This window comes from Chrysoperla carnea, chromosome 2, assembly GCF_905475395.1.
Source record: "Chrysoperla carnea chromosome 2, inChrCarn1.1, whole genome shotgun sequence".
NCBI lineage: Eukaryota > Metazoa > Arthropoda > Insecta > Neuroptera > Chrysopidae > Chrysoperla > Chrysoperla carnea.
The window spans coordinates 33,296,881-33,314,954 of record NC_058338.1 but is presented as its reverse complement, the minus strand read 5'-3'; the positions used below and the strand labels follow the sequence as shown (position 1 = coordinate 33,314,954).

Sequence of the window (18,074 nt, the reverse complement as noted above, 5' to 3'; positions counted from 1 at the left end):
TATGGAGGAACTATGGGTATCTGGCTGTTAAGGAGATGCTTAAACAACAAGGTCATCACTTGGTAAATGACCACCCCACGTGTCCCATTTTTGTTATCACATCTCCCTAGCTATTAGATATTACATTATATCAACATAATTTAAAACTGAATATATAAAATACATATTATGGGTATACTTTTATTTATTATGAGAGAATCTGATGCTATTGTTGTATTTGACTAAACATTTATACATAGCAAAGCTAGAACTAATTTATAAATCTTTATTGGAGTTACATCACATTACTTGTATTTTCATTCAAAAAATGGAATAATGCTTTGCAAAAATTCAAATTGTCCCATTTTATTTCAAAAGAAACACAAAGGAAAGCTATACATGCCCGAACGTTGACTTTCCTACAATTAGCGCGTTCAGAAAACGTTTTTTGTTTCAATATTCGAATTTACGAAAAACAAATTCCCTGGAAATAGATCGCAGTGCCACTTAACGGGTTCAGTTTTGGATCCAAACAATCCAGTAACTCCCTCAAACTCTCACACATGAAATTTCATCAAATTCGGTCCTGTCATTTATGAGGAGCTCAATGACAAACACACGTATACAGAAAAATTATATACAGGGTTATTCAAATCACCCGTACCATCGTCTGAAAGGTTGCAAAGTTCCTTTTTTGACAAACTGAGCTCACGTTTTATGCAATTTCGCGTGATCTATCGATTTTCCAGGAAAATAATTCTCTGCTCCCATCTAAAAGGGTAGATTCAACACCTAAAAAGAAAAATCTGAAAAGAAAGGAACAAGTCCAGTAGCTTACTTTAACAGTCGGGGCCCATTAGAATCTAAAACGACTCAAATCTTCTCAATAATAGGACCGATTGAAAAATGCATAATAAAAAATTTTGTCTATCGTTTTTGCAAAAAATTAACTCTATTATTCAACCGGAAGGAGTATTTTCAACTTTAAAATCGATGTTTTTAAGAAAGATTACGCTCAAATTTTATTATTATATTATGGAAGTTAAAAATTTTCAAATATATTCAAAACAAATTAATTCAAACTAACATACATAAAAAGTATTACCACACCTAGGTCGTATACGATCATAGTTTATAATAACATTTAGTGTGTAGTAAAATAGTCTGGATGATAGGGAAATCAAAAACAGAATATTCGCTATAGATCAGTATTAAGAAATAACAAGTGAAAACAAACAATTGACTGAGTTAACTGTTGAAATACCATGCAAAGACAGTGTTGATGACTCTATCACATTACACGTACATATATGTCACACATACATAACTGATATTCCCATAATTACATACTATACAATTTAAGCCTAATTTGCGCCCTCAGGGGTAAACAGTGATGTTTACGAAAAAATGTTTCAAACAAAAGTTGTTTATTTTTTATGAAGAACATTTTTTACATTTAAACTTTTGTTCTATCTCTAACGGTTTACAAAATGGATCCAATACCCAATTGACCTATGTCATTGACGAACTCGACCTCACTTTTTACGTCTTAAGCACGCTATAAAAATTTCAACTTGATATCTCTTTTCGTTTTTGAGTAATCGCGTCGTGAAGACAGACGGACAGACAGACAACCGGAAATGGACTAATTAAGTGATTTTATGAACACCTATACCAAAATTTTTTGCTTAGCACCAATATTTTTAAGAGTTACAAACTTGGGACTAACCTTAATATAACTTGCATATCACATATATGCATGGTATAAAAACTTAATATACCTTGCATATTACATATATGCTTATTTTGCCGAAATATTTTTTTTTAGCTTTTTATTAGGCAACTCAAAATTTTGAAGTACTTTTTCAAACATAGTAGAATAATCTATTGATTCACTATTCACTATTCTATTTTCATGATGTGCTGCAGCAGCTAAGATACACAGTGTAAGACGATTATTGACAATATTTTTATGACAAAGTTTGTTGAATGAACCTGTCTAGTGAATTTATTTTAATTTTATTTATTACAAAATATTTCAATAAAATGATATATTTTTCTGTTCCTATTAGGTAGTAGGTACTACGTTAATTTCATATCATGATTTAATTTGAAGTGATTATAAACGATTGGAATCAAAATTTTTTGATTTATATTGTTTATAGACGGCAAGTCTATGCCATAATTTTACGGGTGAAATGACCCAATAGGAATCATTTTGAAAAAGACGCTTCTATATTAGCAAAAGTAAATTTAAATACCATAGCGTCCGTCGGTTTGGGAGCATCTTTTTCTATTTAACATTGTCAAAGTGAAAGTACTACTAATTTTATAAAAAAAGATTTTTATCCTACTAAAGCTTTATACGAATTTTCATCAAAATCATTAGAGCCGATTCCGATATATATAAGGCGTATCCTAAAAACTTGCCACCGGCGCTATGTACCCTCGTTAATGAAGTTCGCTGACAGTGAAATGACATTTGTACAAAATATTAAATTGTAATAAGTATACACATATTTATTTAGCCACTATTATAAATTTTGAAACTCAATCCAATTACAACAATCTAATAACAGTAAACAGTTTTATAATGATACATAAATACATAAATATATATATTTAAGTATATGTATAGAATTCAGAGTACAGACACTACACGGGTTGATGGTAAACACCACACCTAAATATAAATAATTTTCTATTATATTTTATATTATAATTTAAAATAAAATTATTGTTATATGTATAGGTACTTATTATATATTAGAAGATTCAATTCATTCATTCATTCAATTCGTTCATTGTCAGTAATAATAATAATAATAATAATGCAGAACATGCAGTACAATTATTATTATTATTATTATTTATATTAAATTTAAATAAAATTCCTGTGTAAACAAAGTATGCCAACTAATAACAGTACCGGATACAGATTACCGAAAATATAACTTCTTACCAAATTTTTCGAATGCTTACATCATTGGTAAAATTAAAATTCTTAAGGTGGTTGTAAACCAACAGTATTGTAAAAAAGTTTTGGTTTATTGCAAGACATACATATAAACCAAATGCATGCTTTGTACTCTTGTAATGAGTTATTTTTGGCTTTATCATTAACTACAAAAATATATAATATATTATGTGCAAGTGCTACTTATATTTGATTATATAGATATCTTTCTTCAACGATAGAATAATAATAAAAAGCCCGGTGGCCTAGGAATTTTTGATGATTTTTGGAACTTTGTTAATCAAAAAATGTATTTATAAAGTTTTATTGGTAACTTGGTTCTTACCACTACACCAGCTGAATTTTCAATATTTTTGTATGAAAATTTAGCAGAATATTCTTAGAATAATGTCACAAAAATATGCTTTTTTTTGGTATCTCAGAGAGGTACAATTAATTATAGTTCCAGCCTTCAAGATCGTCTGGCTGCAGGTCATTTCCCTGTGTTAAAATCGTTTATTTGACCGTAGATTTGACCCTTATAAAATTCATAAGCGCGTTTTGTGAACAGGCTCAGTGTCTAAATTAACACTAAACGCGCTTTGTGAGCGAGCTTATGGTATTTCCAAAATCTAGCAGCTAATCAGGCAAAAACATTTCATTAATCATATGTTTAGAAAACAAATATGAAACTGAACTTTTATAGTCTACAGTTCAGAGAGGGGGATTTATAGTTTTCAGTGCAGGTGATTAGACTTAACAAAAAGAAAAAAAAGCTTAAAAATTTTTCTAATTTATCAATATCGGGTCCGGCTTTATTGTTGTTATTTCAATAAACTGTTTTTGCTAGAAACAGCTTATAATAAAATGCATATTGTTGAATTTGAGTTGAGACAGTTACTCAATTAACAACCCTAATACTCCATGCTTAAAACTAGAAATAAAATTATTTTGAGTAGTGTGGTATTTGGTTTGTTATGCGAATATAAATAATTTATTTTACATTAATAAACTTCACAGCAAATTTTTGTAGTATTTCTTTAAAAACTATTTATCTTTAATGGGTGCCTCCTTAAAAGGACTTGTTGAAAGATCTAGAACATTTTTATTATCAATTGCACCAACTAATGGACTTTGTGGGGATGGACTATGCTCATCTGGTTTCTTAGGCCGTACTAAAATTTGATCAATTAAACCAAACTCAACAGCTTCTGCAGGTGACATAAATTTATCTCGTTCCATGGACGATTCAATACGTTCTTGACTGACACCAGTATGTTTTATATACAATGCATTTAATTGTTTTTTTAATTTTATTATTTCCTCTGCTTGGATTTGAATATCTGTTGCTTGGCCCTAAAAAAATTTATCAACATTTCAAAATGTTCAAAAAAGGCGACTCAATTGTTGGTAGTTTGGCACTTGTCTGGGAATTAGTTACCGAGCTTTTCAACATTAAACTGCTGGAACGAGTTAAAAAAAAAAAGAAAAACCTTCAGACGTCTCAACTGGGTGTTATCGAGTTTCAAATGAGCCTATAACCACGTCAGAGAATTTTAATTCACCTCTTTTTGGGATTAAAATCATTACTGAAAATAATCGGGATTTGTTTTTCCCTTCAATATGAAAGCTACTCAATAATTTTTTTTTTAAATAAATTTTCGTAAATCTTCAAAAATTCAAACACCTTCTTGCAGACATACTTTCATAGCTTCATTAAATATTTTTGTTGGTATTTACCGAAACTCCCCCAGATGGTTGATGGATCATAATTCGAGAATTTGGTAAAGAATGCCGCATACCAGCGCTACCACTTGCTAATAATAACGATGCCATACTGCACGCTTGACCAACGCACCTTCACAAATATTCAAAAGTATAGTATTAGTAATATAATATACATTTTTATTCAGTTTCGAATTTAATTATTATTAGAAAATTTATAAAAACTTGCTCAGTCAGTACTAAGCCACTAACAAACTGGCCCACGGTTGGACTTGGGACTTGGCTGACCCACGGTTATATCATATATAGGGTGTTCTATAATTGATAGTAGAAAAAATGCACTTCTGAATTAAGCATATCAAGAAATTAATAAAAAAAAAGACAATAAATTTATCCAATTACAGAGCACTTACATACAGGCTCTACACCGTATATTATAACATAGTAGAAAGTAGAAAGGAGTGACCTAAACGCAAATTTACTACAAAAATAAAATTAAAAATAGTTTCATTTACATATAAAATTATCCCACTTTGTTTGATTATCAATGAAAATTGTTACATTTTTGAGAATCCAGAACTAGGTTTTACTATAAATAGGCTATATCCTCTTATAGAGCAAGAGTTTCTGGTATATGAGTTTGCAAAATATGAGTACCGCATTTTGTCAATTGATTCTTGTTCAATTCTAATTTTTTAGATTAATATTCTGGATATTTCCAGAAGCCCTATTGTTCCACCTTTTCTATATCCCCAACCCCTCTACATAATAGTCAAATATCAATTTTTTGAATCAAGTAAAGCACTCTAGGTTTTTTGGAAATTATCTTTTTGGAGTTCAAACATTAATAAACTATTAATATCTTGAAAAAAAGCTCAAACTGTTGCAAGCCCGACTCTGTCAATTTTTTTGATAATACTTTAATAAGTGCATACATATTACATACCATGTAGATATTGGTGGTAAAAGATATTGCATTGTATCATAAATAGCTAGACCAGCGGTGACACTGCCACCTGGTGAGTTGATATATACATGTATGGGCTTGTAATTGGATTCGGATTGTAAGAATAGAAATTGTGCAATAATCAATGAGCTTAATGGATCATCAATTGTTCCCATTAAGCAAACAATTCGATCACGAAGTAACCGTGAATATATATCGTAAGCACGTTCTCCACGTCCAGTTTGTTCAATCACTATCGGGACCATGCGCGCTGTGCGATTTTTCATATTTAAAAATAATTTTCTTATAATCATTGTTAGATTCAAATTTTTCTAAAAACAAAACGTGTATCAATTGCCGGAGGTCATTATGAAACATCCCCTACACAACTTTTCCATTTAACAAATTGTACTTACACCGCGAAAACAAATAGTCTTCGAAAACATCATCGTTAAAATTAATGCGATATTTTATTTCAATTGATTAAAAATGTAAAGTTTCAAATGAAATCAGTTTACGTAAAAATTTATAGAAAATAATTATATTAATATTTGTTTATAATCTGTCACATTAATGCAAAAAAATATCAGTCAAGTAGGAATTTTATTAGTCCACAGAGAAGTCCGTATCATAAAGAAAATTCGACAAATATTATGGCCCGAAAGCCAAAAACACAATGTTTACACTATTTTTAATGTACATGAGAATTTCTACACGATTGGTTTGCTGATTAATGGTGCAGCGTGTATCTATCTATCTGTCTGTCTGTGGCATCGTAGTGCCTAAACGGATGAACCGATTTTGAATTTTTTTTTCCGTTTGAAAGGTTATTTAATGGAGTTTTTAGCTATATTTCAAGTGCGAATTTAGGATTCCCTACCCGGAACAACTAAAAAATATGCAATGATCCTCAAAATCGGTTAATAAAGAATGTTCTTAGATATGTTTCAAGTGCTAGTATAGGTTTCCGTACCCGAAAATTTGTCAGGGGTTGTGCCTAAACGGATGAACCGATTTTGAATTTTTTTTTCTGTTTGAAAGGTTATTTAATGGAGTTTTTAGCTATGTTTTAAGTGCGAATTTAGGATTCCGTACCCGGAACAACTAAAAAATATGCAATGATCCTCAAAATCGGTTAATAAATAATGTTCTTAGATATGTTTCAAGTGCTAGTTTAGGTACCCGAAAATTTGTCAGGGGTTTTTTAAATTTTGCCAATTTCACTTGTTAAATTTTCTTAAATACATCACACGTTTGCAGGACGTCGTATGAAAAAAACTACTGTGCCAAAAATCAATTTGTGAACTTTTGCTCGGCAACCATGATAGAATATTTTTAATAGATAATAAGATATTATGGTAAAAACTGATAAAAGATTATATATCAAATCTGCGAAATTGTGCATTTTAATTTTCTCTAAAAATTATCTGATATGTGATTTCGTTTTTTTTTTTTGCTTCTTCAATGTATAAGGGTGGGAATTTTCTTAAATTCACTTTGAATAGATTTGAAAAACTTGCAATTGTCTCTTTCTACATCTATTTTCTAGAGCATTTAAAACGTAATTTTGAAAAATTTAATGGTTAGTGATCTATTTATGAATTTTAACAATATCCAAATTTCTGTACGAGATGTCCTTTATATAAGAATAATTTAAGTCATGAAAGTTGTGGGACACAATAAATAAACAATTAATGAATATTATAGTTTGCCAAAAGACGAATGTATTTTCCTTTCCAAGATGTTACAGTTTCCCATTCATAGATACTATAAATTATCTGCAATAAGTATATATCATAATTACATTTCATCTTAAAGAATATTTACACGTATTTTAATTTTATTAAGATAGAAAAATTTTTTATGCATTTTTTTTTTCTTCAAAAAATTGGCTCATGATTCTAGTTCATTTTATTTATGGGTAAAACATATTATTACTTACACGAATTATAATATGTGTTGCGAATGCACAGTAGCGTAGCGTTAATTAATGCATCTTTGAAACTTACTCATATTTTTACAATTAATCAAAATTTAAATTCTTTTTAAATTGTAACGAGCAAAATTAGTCTCGAACTTGCAGTCTGGGCGTGGTCTTGAAAAATTGTTCAAGACCAAGGCCAATACCAAAATAGTACCATTTCGACCAATACCAAGACCCTAAATATATGATTTAAGATCAAAACCAAGGAAGTAAATTAAGTACAAATAGTACATTTTTGTTTCGCACTTCAAGAAAAATCAGAGAAATCAAGAAAAAACAAACACTAATCTACTAACTTTAAGTGCAACACAGTTTGAGTGATAGATTTTAATCATCAGTTCTCATAATTTTATATAAATAAGTAGCTTTTACCAGCGGCTTCGCCCGCGTTTTTGTCCTTAAATAACTGGTAAAGATCATTAAAAAGTAATTTAAATAATATAAAAATTAAATAAAGTAAGAAAATAATGAAAAGGCGATAAATTGTATCTCTCACCCTGTTTTTTGAAATGCCCAAAAATAAATTTGTTTAGAAATATATTAATTATTGCTTATAAAATTGGAAATAAATAAAGAGAAAATAGGATTAAAACTAATGCTAAACCAATACCAATATTCATTCGCCCAGATCAAGACCAGGAACAAGGTAACTATGGTCTTGATCTTGATTTTGGGCTCACTTATCACTATTTTTAAAACTAAACCATTCTCTTTTCTATGAAAATTTAAGAAAACTTTCGGGTAACAAGTAATATTTACATCCGCGATATTTCACAATATCAATTTATTTGAATGTATATATGTTAGCTCTATTAGCTAGCTATACAAGCAACAGATCCAAAGGGTGGCATATATTATTCACTTTTCATTATTAGGTCCTTGCATGATACGCCGTTTACAGTGAATGCTACTTACGCTACTGTTCGAATACACAATAATAACTAGGTAAATAAAATTGAGTTGTTGGTTTGAATATTTTGCTAATTTTTTCTTCTCATTAAATTTAATGCCAAGTTCGCATATTTAATGGAAAATTATTTTATGTTTGTTAAAATGTTATTATCCAATCCTATTATTGTTAAATATATTGATGAGTGATTGTTATAATACAAAATTACTGTTGTCTTGTTTTTATAGATTTTATAACAAAAAACTAAAATTCATTTACATTTTCTTTTTTAACAATTGCATTTCTCTCATATGATATCATTTTCGATGTTGTAAATTTGTATTTCTATTTCGTAATTGACTGTAAAAATATTTACCAGTATTTACATAGCTTCTGTATTCAACAGTGCTCTAACGCATATAGGTGGTTTTAATTATAAACGAAAAAAGGAAGTACAGCAGTTTACATCGCGGCTTTAACAGTCGACACCCATTAAAATCTGGGTCGAATTTTCACAATAATGGGTCCCAACTGTTAAAGTCGCCTATGTAAACTGCTGGACTTGTTTTTTTCTTTTCAGTTTATTTTATTTATTTCACATCTTTTTCCAGAATTTCAACACAATTCCTTCATTTTTCGAAAAGTTATCACAGAAAGTTGAAAATATGAAGTTTTCTTGAGATTTTGAGATTATTTATTTTTATTTAATATATTATGTTCTTTACTAGGTTCGGTATCAGGCAAATTCGAGGCAGAAATTGTTAAAAAACAATTCTTTTTTTTAATCGTCTCAATCCGATTAATAAAAGCAGAGATATTCAAGAAAACGTCACTAAAGAAAACCGTGTTGTGATAAAACCGCATGCAAAAGTTCGTGCGGATCGTTCCGGAACCGGAAAACTCCTTTTCTGTATTTTCTACAACAAAAGAAACCTATTAAAAAGAAAACTAGCCATTTGCAAAAATTTATCGAAATCTTTATCAAAATCCGGTAGATTTATTCAGCTATAATCATAGGGCTTGGCTTATAAATGATGTTGAAATAATAATTTTTATTTATGAAATTGGAACATGCTCTATTCCGATACAATTTTGGTTTTACGAATAATACTTTCATACAGTTTGACATGAAATTAAACTGAAATCGATTTGACCAAGAAATACAGTAATTTACTTAATCAGTAAATATTAGCTTGTTCCTTAAAGGCCATAAACTATCACGGTTTATTTAATTCTGTATAGACATCGATAAATAATATATAGAAATATAAACATAATTATATTCATTGATTAGCATTTAATAAGATTTCTACTTTTAAAATAAACATTGAACAATTAAATAAATGATTGATATTTGAATAGATAATAATAATTTATTAAAATACAGTTATTATTAATATTATTAATAATAGGTAAATGATGTATTGATGAAAATCGAATATTATGTCTTACAGATAAATACATTATAAATATATCACAAGCAACAATTAATTAATATCATTAAATTGACATAATTAGTGTCTATAATTGGATTGAATAACTATATATAAATTATTCAATATTTTAATATTTCTGGTCTGCATACATTAATTTATAATAATATTATATTCAAATTAATATTATTAAATAGTTATATTGCTTATAAATATTTCTCCGTATAATAGCAACCTTGAAAATAGAAAATTTTAATTTAAAAACCAACAAAATTTGCTTTTATTGAAATAAGTAAAGTAATAATCTTGAAATTAGTTATTAGAGAATTTCCGAAGCAAATGGAGCTATTGCTTTTGTACTGATGATGGAATTTTGAAAAAATTTCTTAAAATGTTCATCGATCCTACCTAATAATGTATCTATACGTTTATGTGTCTGTAAACTCTCTAGCGGTCGCAATTTAAGTGCAATTTGAATAAAATTTGGTATAAAGAAGGGTTTTGGTATTTAAAAAGTCAAGTTCGTTAATGAGAAAAATCGACTGATAAACGAGAGGTGGGGAGATATAGAGATACAGTATTGTAAAAAAATTTTGGTTTATTGCACGGTACATACATATAAACCAAATACATGCTTTGTAGTCAAATAATGTGTTCTTTAGTTTTACAATACCACGCAACTACAAAAATATATAATATATTGTGTGAAAGTGATGCTTATAAATTTGATAATATAAATATCTCTCTTCAATCATCAATACTCTAACTATAGTCGCCTCTGTTCATCAAATGATGAATCTTCGATGAACTCATAATTAAATTAAAATTTTGTTGTTATATCATCGACAATTTTATATTTTTATGGTATTAGTATAAACTACAAGATTGTCTAAATATTTTAGATAGTTTTTTATCACATTCTCTAAATTTTTTGATATAGAAATATCCAATTGAAAATGATTCTATATATTCTATATGATTCATCAATTTTTTCAGCCAACTTTGAGCCATAAAATAATAATAAAAATTTTTGGTAACTTTGTTAATCAAAAAATGTATTTATCAAGTTTTATTGAAATCCCTAGTATTATTCAATCCTTGCATATCTCCTAGAAGATTATCAAAGTTTTTCCTAGTTATTCCATTATCTTCATTTGTGTGCAGTTTGTTAATCTGTGCTGTAGTTTATGATATTGTACTAGCTCCTTCAATTTATTCGCTTGGAATATTTACAATAAGGAAACAAAAAAATTATTTCTATGAAAATAATGTCAATTTACAATAATTGCAAAACAAAAAATAAAAAAAAAAATTAAAATTAATAGTTTCATTGGTCAAATCAAATATAATACCGATTATGGTAAACAAAAGAGCTAACTACTCAGCCAACTGATTATATATTCATAAACTGTGCAAGTTTTATAATTCCTAGACATAAAAACAATATTATTTTATTTTACATAAAAAATAAGCAAATTAAATTAATAGCATTTAATTTTTTATATATTTTATATAAATAAAAAGTATACTTATTTGGTTATAATGTCATTCATTTTCTTATACTTATTAAAGAAGTTCCTTTATGTATAGACAGGACACAAAAATTTGAACCAGTATGAAATTACTATTATCGTTAGTTATTTTTGGGAATATTTCTAAAAAATTCGAGTTTAAGAAAGCTTTTAAACTATTTTTAGATAGACACAATAGGGACAAAGTGCATGGTCATAAGCAAACAAAATCCAAATGCGAATTAAGAATTCATAATACCAAGGTGCAGCAAGGGAACCAATATGTATACCTTTAGTTCTTATAGTTGAAGATGTGCATGTGCACATAAGATCAAGAGGCGTGTGATCCTCGAAAAGGTAGCTTTTAATAAATTCAGGTCGTTTCAGGCAAACATAAACATTTCTGAAAGAACAAAGAATTGGGTAATAAAGTGTTATATGAGGTCTGTTTTATTGTATGCATGCGAATCGTGGACTGTGACAAAAAGACCAGAAAAACTTCTGGAAGCAGCAGAGATGTGGTTTTATTAACGAATTGAGCGCATTTACTGTAAGTTTAATGAATGGTAAGACATAAATTTTTTCGTATGGGAATGAATTCGAAAAGAGTAGAGGAGGGCAATGAATTTTTTATATTTTTCTGTGTATTTTCCTTCAAGATAGGGGATTCAAGTGCACCCCCTAGCACTCCCTCCTGGCGTGCATGCCAGCAATGGGTTGTCTAAAAAATGTGCTCATATTATACGATTCAAAACTCAGCTGATATTCAAAAAGGTGTGGAATGCCAATTAGTGATGATATGTAGATATCTGTTTAAATTTATTGATCTTGTGTTTACACATATAAAAACATAACTGATTCATAATATTTCTTTTATTTTAAAAGAATAGTATAATTTATATAACTTTATAAGGAAGCTCGCGCGTGGGTCCTGTCTATGCGTAGGCGTTCTTGACTGACTGCTTCATGCTTGTTGTTATTGCGAGTGGATAGTGGATAGATATTATAATAATAATAATCAATGTTCTGTGCTGTGCAACACGTCACAAGTTGTTTGTTGTTTTAGCCATGCCTTTTACCTTTTTATTTTATTCACTTTTCTGATGGAAAGTTATCGATTTCACCCCGAAGAATGGATTTTGACGTGTAAAAGATATGATAATAGGCTTTTATCCACTAAGAATAAATCGGTTGGATAAAAGTTTCTAATGATTAATCATGATATGTAGATAACAAAACACAAAATTATTTTTCATAAACGATAAGGATTATTATTATTTTTATAAAATCATTTTAGTAAAATTAGCCATTCAGTCATGCGACAGAAAACACCAATCAGAAAGTATTGAAAGTATTACATCACGCCATGACAAAACGCAATGAAAATAACATTATATTTTAATGGAACGAAGCAGGTTAGTTGATTACAACTGCTTAAACTTGCACAAAAATGATTATGCCAAGATGCCAAGTCATGATGTCATTCAAGACGCCATGATACTCTACATTATTTTAGAAGTAAATTTAAATTGGTTTTTGGAAAACTGGTAAATTGGAAAATGCAAAATACATAATGCAAATAGTGTTTTTTTTTTTTTAATAATTCTCTTTTGGAATTAATCAGATTTTAATATAACGTATAAACCAATTTTTCAAATTTAGAACAAGAGCCTATTTTAAACAGTCATTCCAAAAATGGTCCGGTCCTTAGCGATACAAAGGAATCAATTTCATTTCGCAAGGAGTTTGGATTAGCGATGACAAAATTGGGAGTGCAAAAGTTAGGAGTGATAAGATGTAAATAGTCATCTACAAGAGTAAATAAATGTAATTTTCCTCAAAAAATTATTACGATTGCTTTATTAAAATTCCAAAGAATCATCTATAATCAATTAAGCAAAATGTACTGCCTCTAAATGCTCAAAAATTCTGTTTTCCTTTTAAGCAATTTTAGCAAAATGTCCATTAAAAATTACTGTCTTATAATTCATACTCTGTACCTTTCAGGTTGCCCCTCTATGGCTTAATGGTTTGCGACGCCCCTGGTCGTAGAGACAAAGTTTGGTTGAATCGCCAAAAGGAAACTACTCACGAATTTCAAGCATGTATTGATCATTTAACAAAAAGGGTGCTGTCCCGCGGAATAATAATTCAACTATTCAATATCAAATAGAATCAGAAAGTTATTATTCTGGCGCCAAAGTTCCATATTGAATAGAATTGGTCTTATTTTACATATTAAGTTTTGTATGAATGTACCTCTCTTGTGTTACTGAGTGTGTGCTTATGATGTCGTGATATCAATTACCATGTACGGAAATTTTATTTTAATGCATTCAAATGTTGTGTTGTTTATGATAGGAAAATTTATAATACATCTCATAGATTTTTTTTTATTTTGCCGATTTAGTAATTTTTTTATTCATCAGTTTTTTTTTATAAAATTGAATCATGAATGTATAATTGATTATAATTACTTTTTAAGTACCTATACCACTTAAATTTTATACTCAAAGGGTAATATTTTGTATAAGGAAATATTGAGTAACAGGTATAATAGATTTATTATATTCAATTATTAGCTTTTATCTGCGACTTCACCACATACGGCTTGGCAAGTTGTTTGTGGTGTGCATATCCTATATATCATCTGCAACATGTTATAAAAATAAGAATAACGAATGTCGATCTCTTAAGATAGTACGAGGCACTAAGGCAATTTTAGATATTCGCTCCGTGCGTGAGTTTCGTTTCCGTAGTAACGATACACTACTCTAATTATAGAATTGTATGGATGCATATATAATTGTATGGATTGCATTTAAGACTTACATTTAAAATTTAATATTCTTCTTTCACAAATTTAAATAAATAATTATGATAATTTACATTTGAAAAATAATATTTGTTCAATTTGATTTCTTATTTTCACAATTTTAATGCATTAAGTTTAATTAATTCGTGTTTTTCAATAATTTTAATTTGACATTTCTATTACATTAACATGTAAAGAATTGCAAATTAGTCATAACAGCCCCCTTTAACTCCAAAATTTTTCACTTAAAGCGCTGGCATCGATTTTATTGTCCCTACCATGACTACGCACACAACGAATAGGGTTGAAATTATTTGTACCTTATTTTCAACTTTGATGATGCATTTTGTTATAACTCATGAATGTAGACGAAGAATAAGAATATTTCGAAATATCGAAAGCTAAATAATTGAACAAAATTTTCAATTTTCGATTTTATTGCGATTTTATTATTATTATTATCTTTTATATAAAAGTGATAGAATTTTACTTATTTTGTATAAAAGCTTTAATAAGAAAAGAAGAATCTCTGTTAATTAGTTTTATGAAAATGTACAATATGATTTTTCATGAAAATTTAAAACATTTTTTTTTTTTTTGTTTATTATAAATAAATAAAAATCGTTACATATTTTAAATTTTGTTTTATTTTTTAAATTTTCTATCCTATTTGAGAGAAGAAAATTATGAATTAATTAATTATTTAGTAAATATCAATTAATTAAAAGTTTAGTAAAATTAATTATATTGATATAACAAATCCGTGTGGCAGAGTGGATATAGCACTTGCCTATGATACCGAGTTGCGCTGGTTCGTATCCTGGTGTGAGCAATATTTTTACCTTTAAATTAATTTTTCCTGATGTTTAAATTTTCCACTCTTTTTACAGTTAAAATTATTAATTACAGTTAATGGTCCATATCGATTCAAAGAATCAATTTCAAGTCTCAAAGAGTTTGTATTAGCGAAGACAAAATTGGGAGTACAAAAGTTAGGAGTGATGAGATGTAAATAGTGATCTACAAGAGTAAATAAATGTAATTTTCCTCAAAAAATTATTACGATTGCTTTATCTAAATTCCAAAGAATCAAAAAATTATGAATTAATTAATTATTTGGTAAATATCAATTAATTTAAAGTGTAGCAAAATTTATTATATTGATATAACAAAACCGGGTGGCAGAGTGGATATAGCACTTGCCTATGAAACCAAGTTGCGCTGGTTCGTATCCTGGTGTGAGCAATATTTTTACTTTTAAATTAAATTAATTTTTCCTGATGTTTAAATTTTCCACTCTTTTTACAGTTAAAATTATCTATATAACCCGCCCTGTTACCATAAATAATGTCAAATAAACATATGTCATAAATCACTATTCTGTCAGGGGGTGGGAATTAAAATAATCATAAAAATATCTCTCTCTTTAAAATCATGTTCTCCTGTTACAAAATATTAAAAATATGCACAAAAATGGCTAGCTCCGCGATCTTAGCACCTCATGTGCGGAATTTCGATTGACCAATTATACCATCTGAAAGGTCAGAAATTGGTCATAAAAGGTCAGTTGGTCTCATTAATTGGTCAGCATCAGAAAATTTTTTATTAAAGATTGAAAAAACTCCACCTACGCGCGATCGGGAAGCATTCGCTGATAATCGGTCAGCTAATATAAATAATTGGTCAGTTTAATTTTATTATATTCAAAAAATAATATAATTTCGAAAAAATTTTCAATTTTTTCAACATTTGTACTAGGAGAACATAAGTGGGAATTAGTAGTTCCTGATAAGAAGAAAGGTGAGTAAGTGTTTTCACCCCGAAAGTCTAAAATTTTATTTTGGCAGAAAGTTATTGGTCTGCCCACTAGAGGTCACACTCACCAAACACGGGTGTGCAGACCACTAACTTTCTGACTTACGAGGTGACAACAATTACCTTGCTATCAGGTACTACTTATTCCGTCCGTCCTTGATGTTCTCCTAGTAGAAATGTGAAAAAAATTGAAGTTTTTGAACGAAAAAAACTAATTTTTTCATCATTTACTAGGCAAACATGCTGTGGTGGAAATTTGAAAAAAAATGAAAATAAAAATCAGATTTTGCTTAAAAGATTTAATGAACTTTTTTTTAATATATGTTCTCACCTAGTTTCGATCCAAGGGACTATTTATTCGAAGTCAGATACGCTAACCATTACACCATTAGGGCTCTGTTATTCGTATTAATAAATAATTATATTCATATTTTCGACTTTCTTAAATTATAACAAAAAGTAAAACTCATTTTCGGAAAATTTTGAGTAGTATTATTACAAAAAAAAAATGGCAAACGAAGTTTGAAATACTTACCTATCGTGAAGTTCGAAATACTCACCTATTTTTAACTGAAATAATATTGTATAGCTACAGAGAGATGGGGAAAAATAAAATAAAAACAGGGTTTGAGTTTTCAACTTTATTTAAATGAAATCAAAATACATAAAAACTATTTACGAACCGTGGTACTCTGTAACCTGAGGCGACTAGGCTAGTCACCACTCCACCTTTGACATTTTTTTTCTTATCAGTAATATAAAATATGTACATACCTTTTACTCATATTTTTTTAAAAAAACTGTTTTCTCAAACTTAGTATTTATTTTTCTTTTACTGTCTTTTTTCATTAAACTCACCCCTTATGTATTTCGTTTTACTCATTTTTTTTTTTTTTCAATAAACTTACCTATAAAGGAATAATTGTAGTAATATTGTTAAAAATATAGGTTCTGTTCGATATTCCTGAAATCGATGCAAAGGATAAAAGATAAAGGTAGGTATAATATTGAATAAATAAAACCAAAAAAATTGATGAAAACGATATTTTATTATATATATATTTGTACATATTTCACCTAAAATAAATATGAATTAAATAATGATTATTTTATACAGTATAAAATCATTTTTCGGGATAACGTTCTTTTCCGATTTATTAATTATAATCTTTTTTAGTCTATTGTTTGTTGTTTGTTCTTCATTGTTTGAGAATTAAAATTAGTTGTTCGATCGTTGTTTATTTATTATTTACTAAACATTATTTTATGTTATTTTAATTCCCACCCCCTGACAGAATAGTGATTTATGACATATGTATCATTGACATCATTTATGGCAAGAGGGCGGGTTATATAGATAATTTTAACTGTAAAAAAAAGAGTGAAAAATTTAAACATCAGGAAAAATTAATTTAATTTAAAAGTAAAAATATTGTCCACACCAGGATGCGAACCATCGCAACTTGGTTTCATAGGATAGTGCTATATCTACCCTGCCACCCGGCTTTTTTATAACAGTAAAATTAACTTAATACTTAATTTAATTAAATAATTAATTGATAATTTTGTTCTGAAAGAAAAAATGGGATAAAAAGGTTAGGAAAGATAGGTTTCACATTCTTGAAAAATATCAGAGCTAAGTTAATTTTGATTACAAATTTGAAAAGTATGACCCAAATTTAGTAGGTTTATCAAAATTAGAAAACTTTTAGATTTGATAGGGCAAAATTAAATTTTTAGATTCTGTTGGCGTCATAAAGATAAAAAATTCGATTTTTTTTATAACACAGGCAAATTTGATCCGATCTTATTGAAATTTTTTTTTAAATTCACTAATTTTGGGCCATTCTTTTCAGCTGTTATGTCACCTTAGCTATCATTTATATGCTTAATTTCGGGACCAGGACTCCACATTCTTGAAATCCATTAAAGCTAGGTTAATTTTGATCATAATTTAATTTTGATTTATATACAGGTAATAAAAAAATAACAAAAACTTTTTTTTAAACAAAACATTTTAT

At 28.4% G+C, this 18,074-nt stretch overlaps 1 protein-coding gene across 1 annotated transcript; it reads right to left on the bottom strand.

Moving 5' to 3' along the window:
* Positions 1-3,906: 3,906 nt before the first annotated feature.
* Positions 3,907-6,074, bottom strand: LOC123293432 (ATP-dependent Clp protease proteolytic subunit-like). The gene is made up of 4 exons (XM_044874255.1): positions 6,023-6,074; positions 5,607-5,938; positions 4,676-4,793; positions 3,907-4,291 (listed from the first exon to the last, which is right to left on the bottom strand). Exons 1-4 carry the CDS (start codon positions 6,053-6,055, stop codon positions 3,983-3,985), a joined length of 792 nt encoding a protein of 263 aa, XP_044730190.1. The 5' UTR covers positions 6,056-6,074; the 3' UTR covers positions 3,907-3,982.
* Between the last annotated feature and the right edge of the window lie 12,000 nt (positions 6,075-18,074).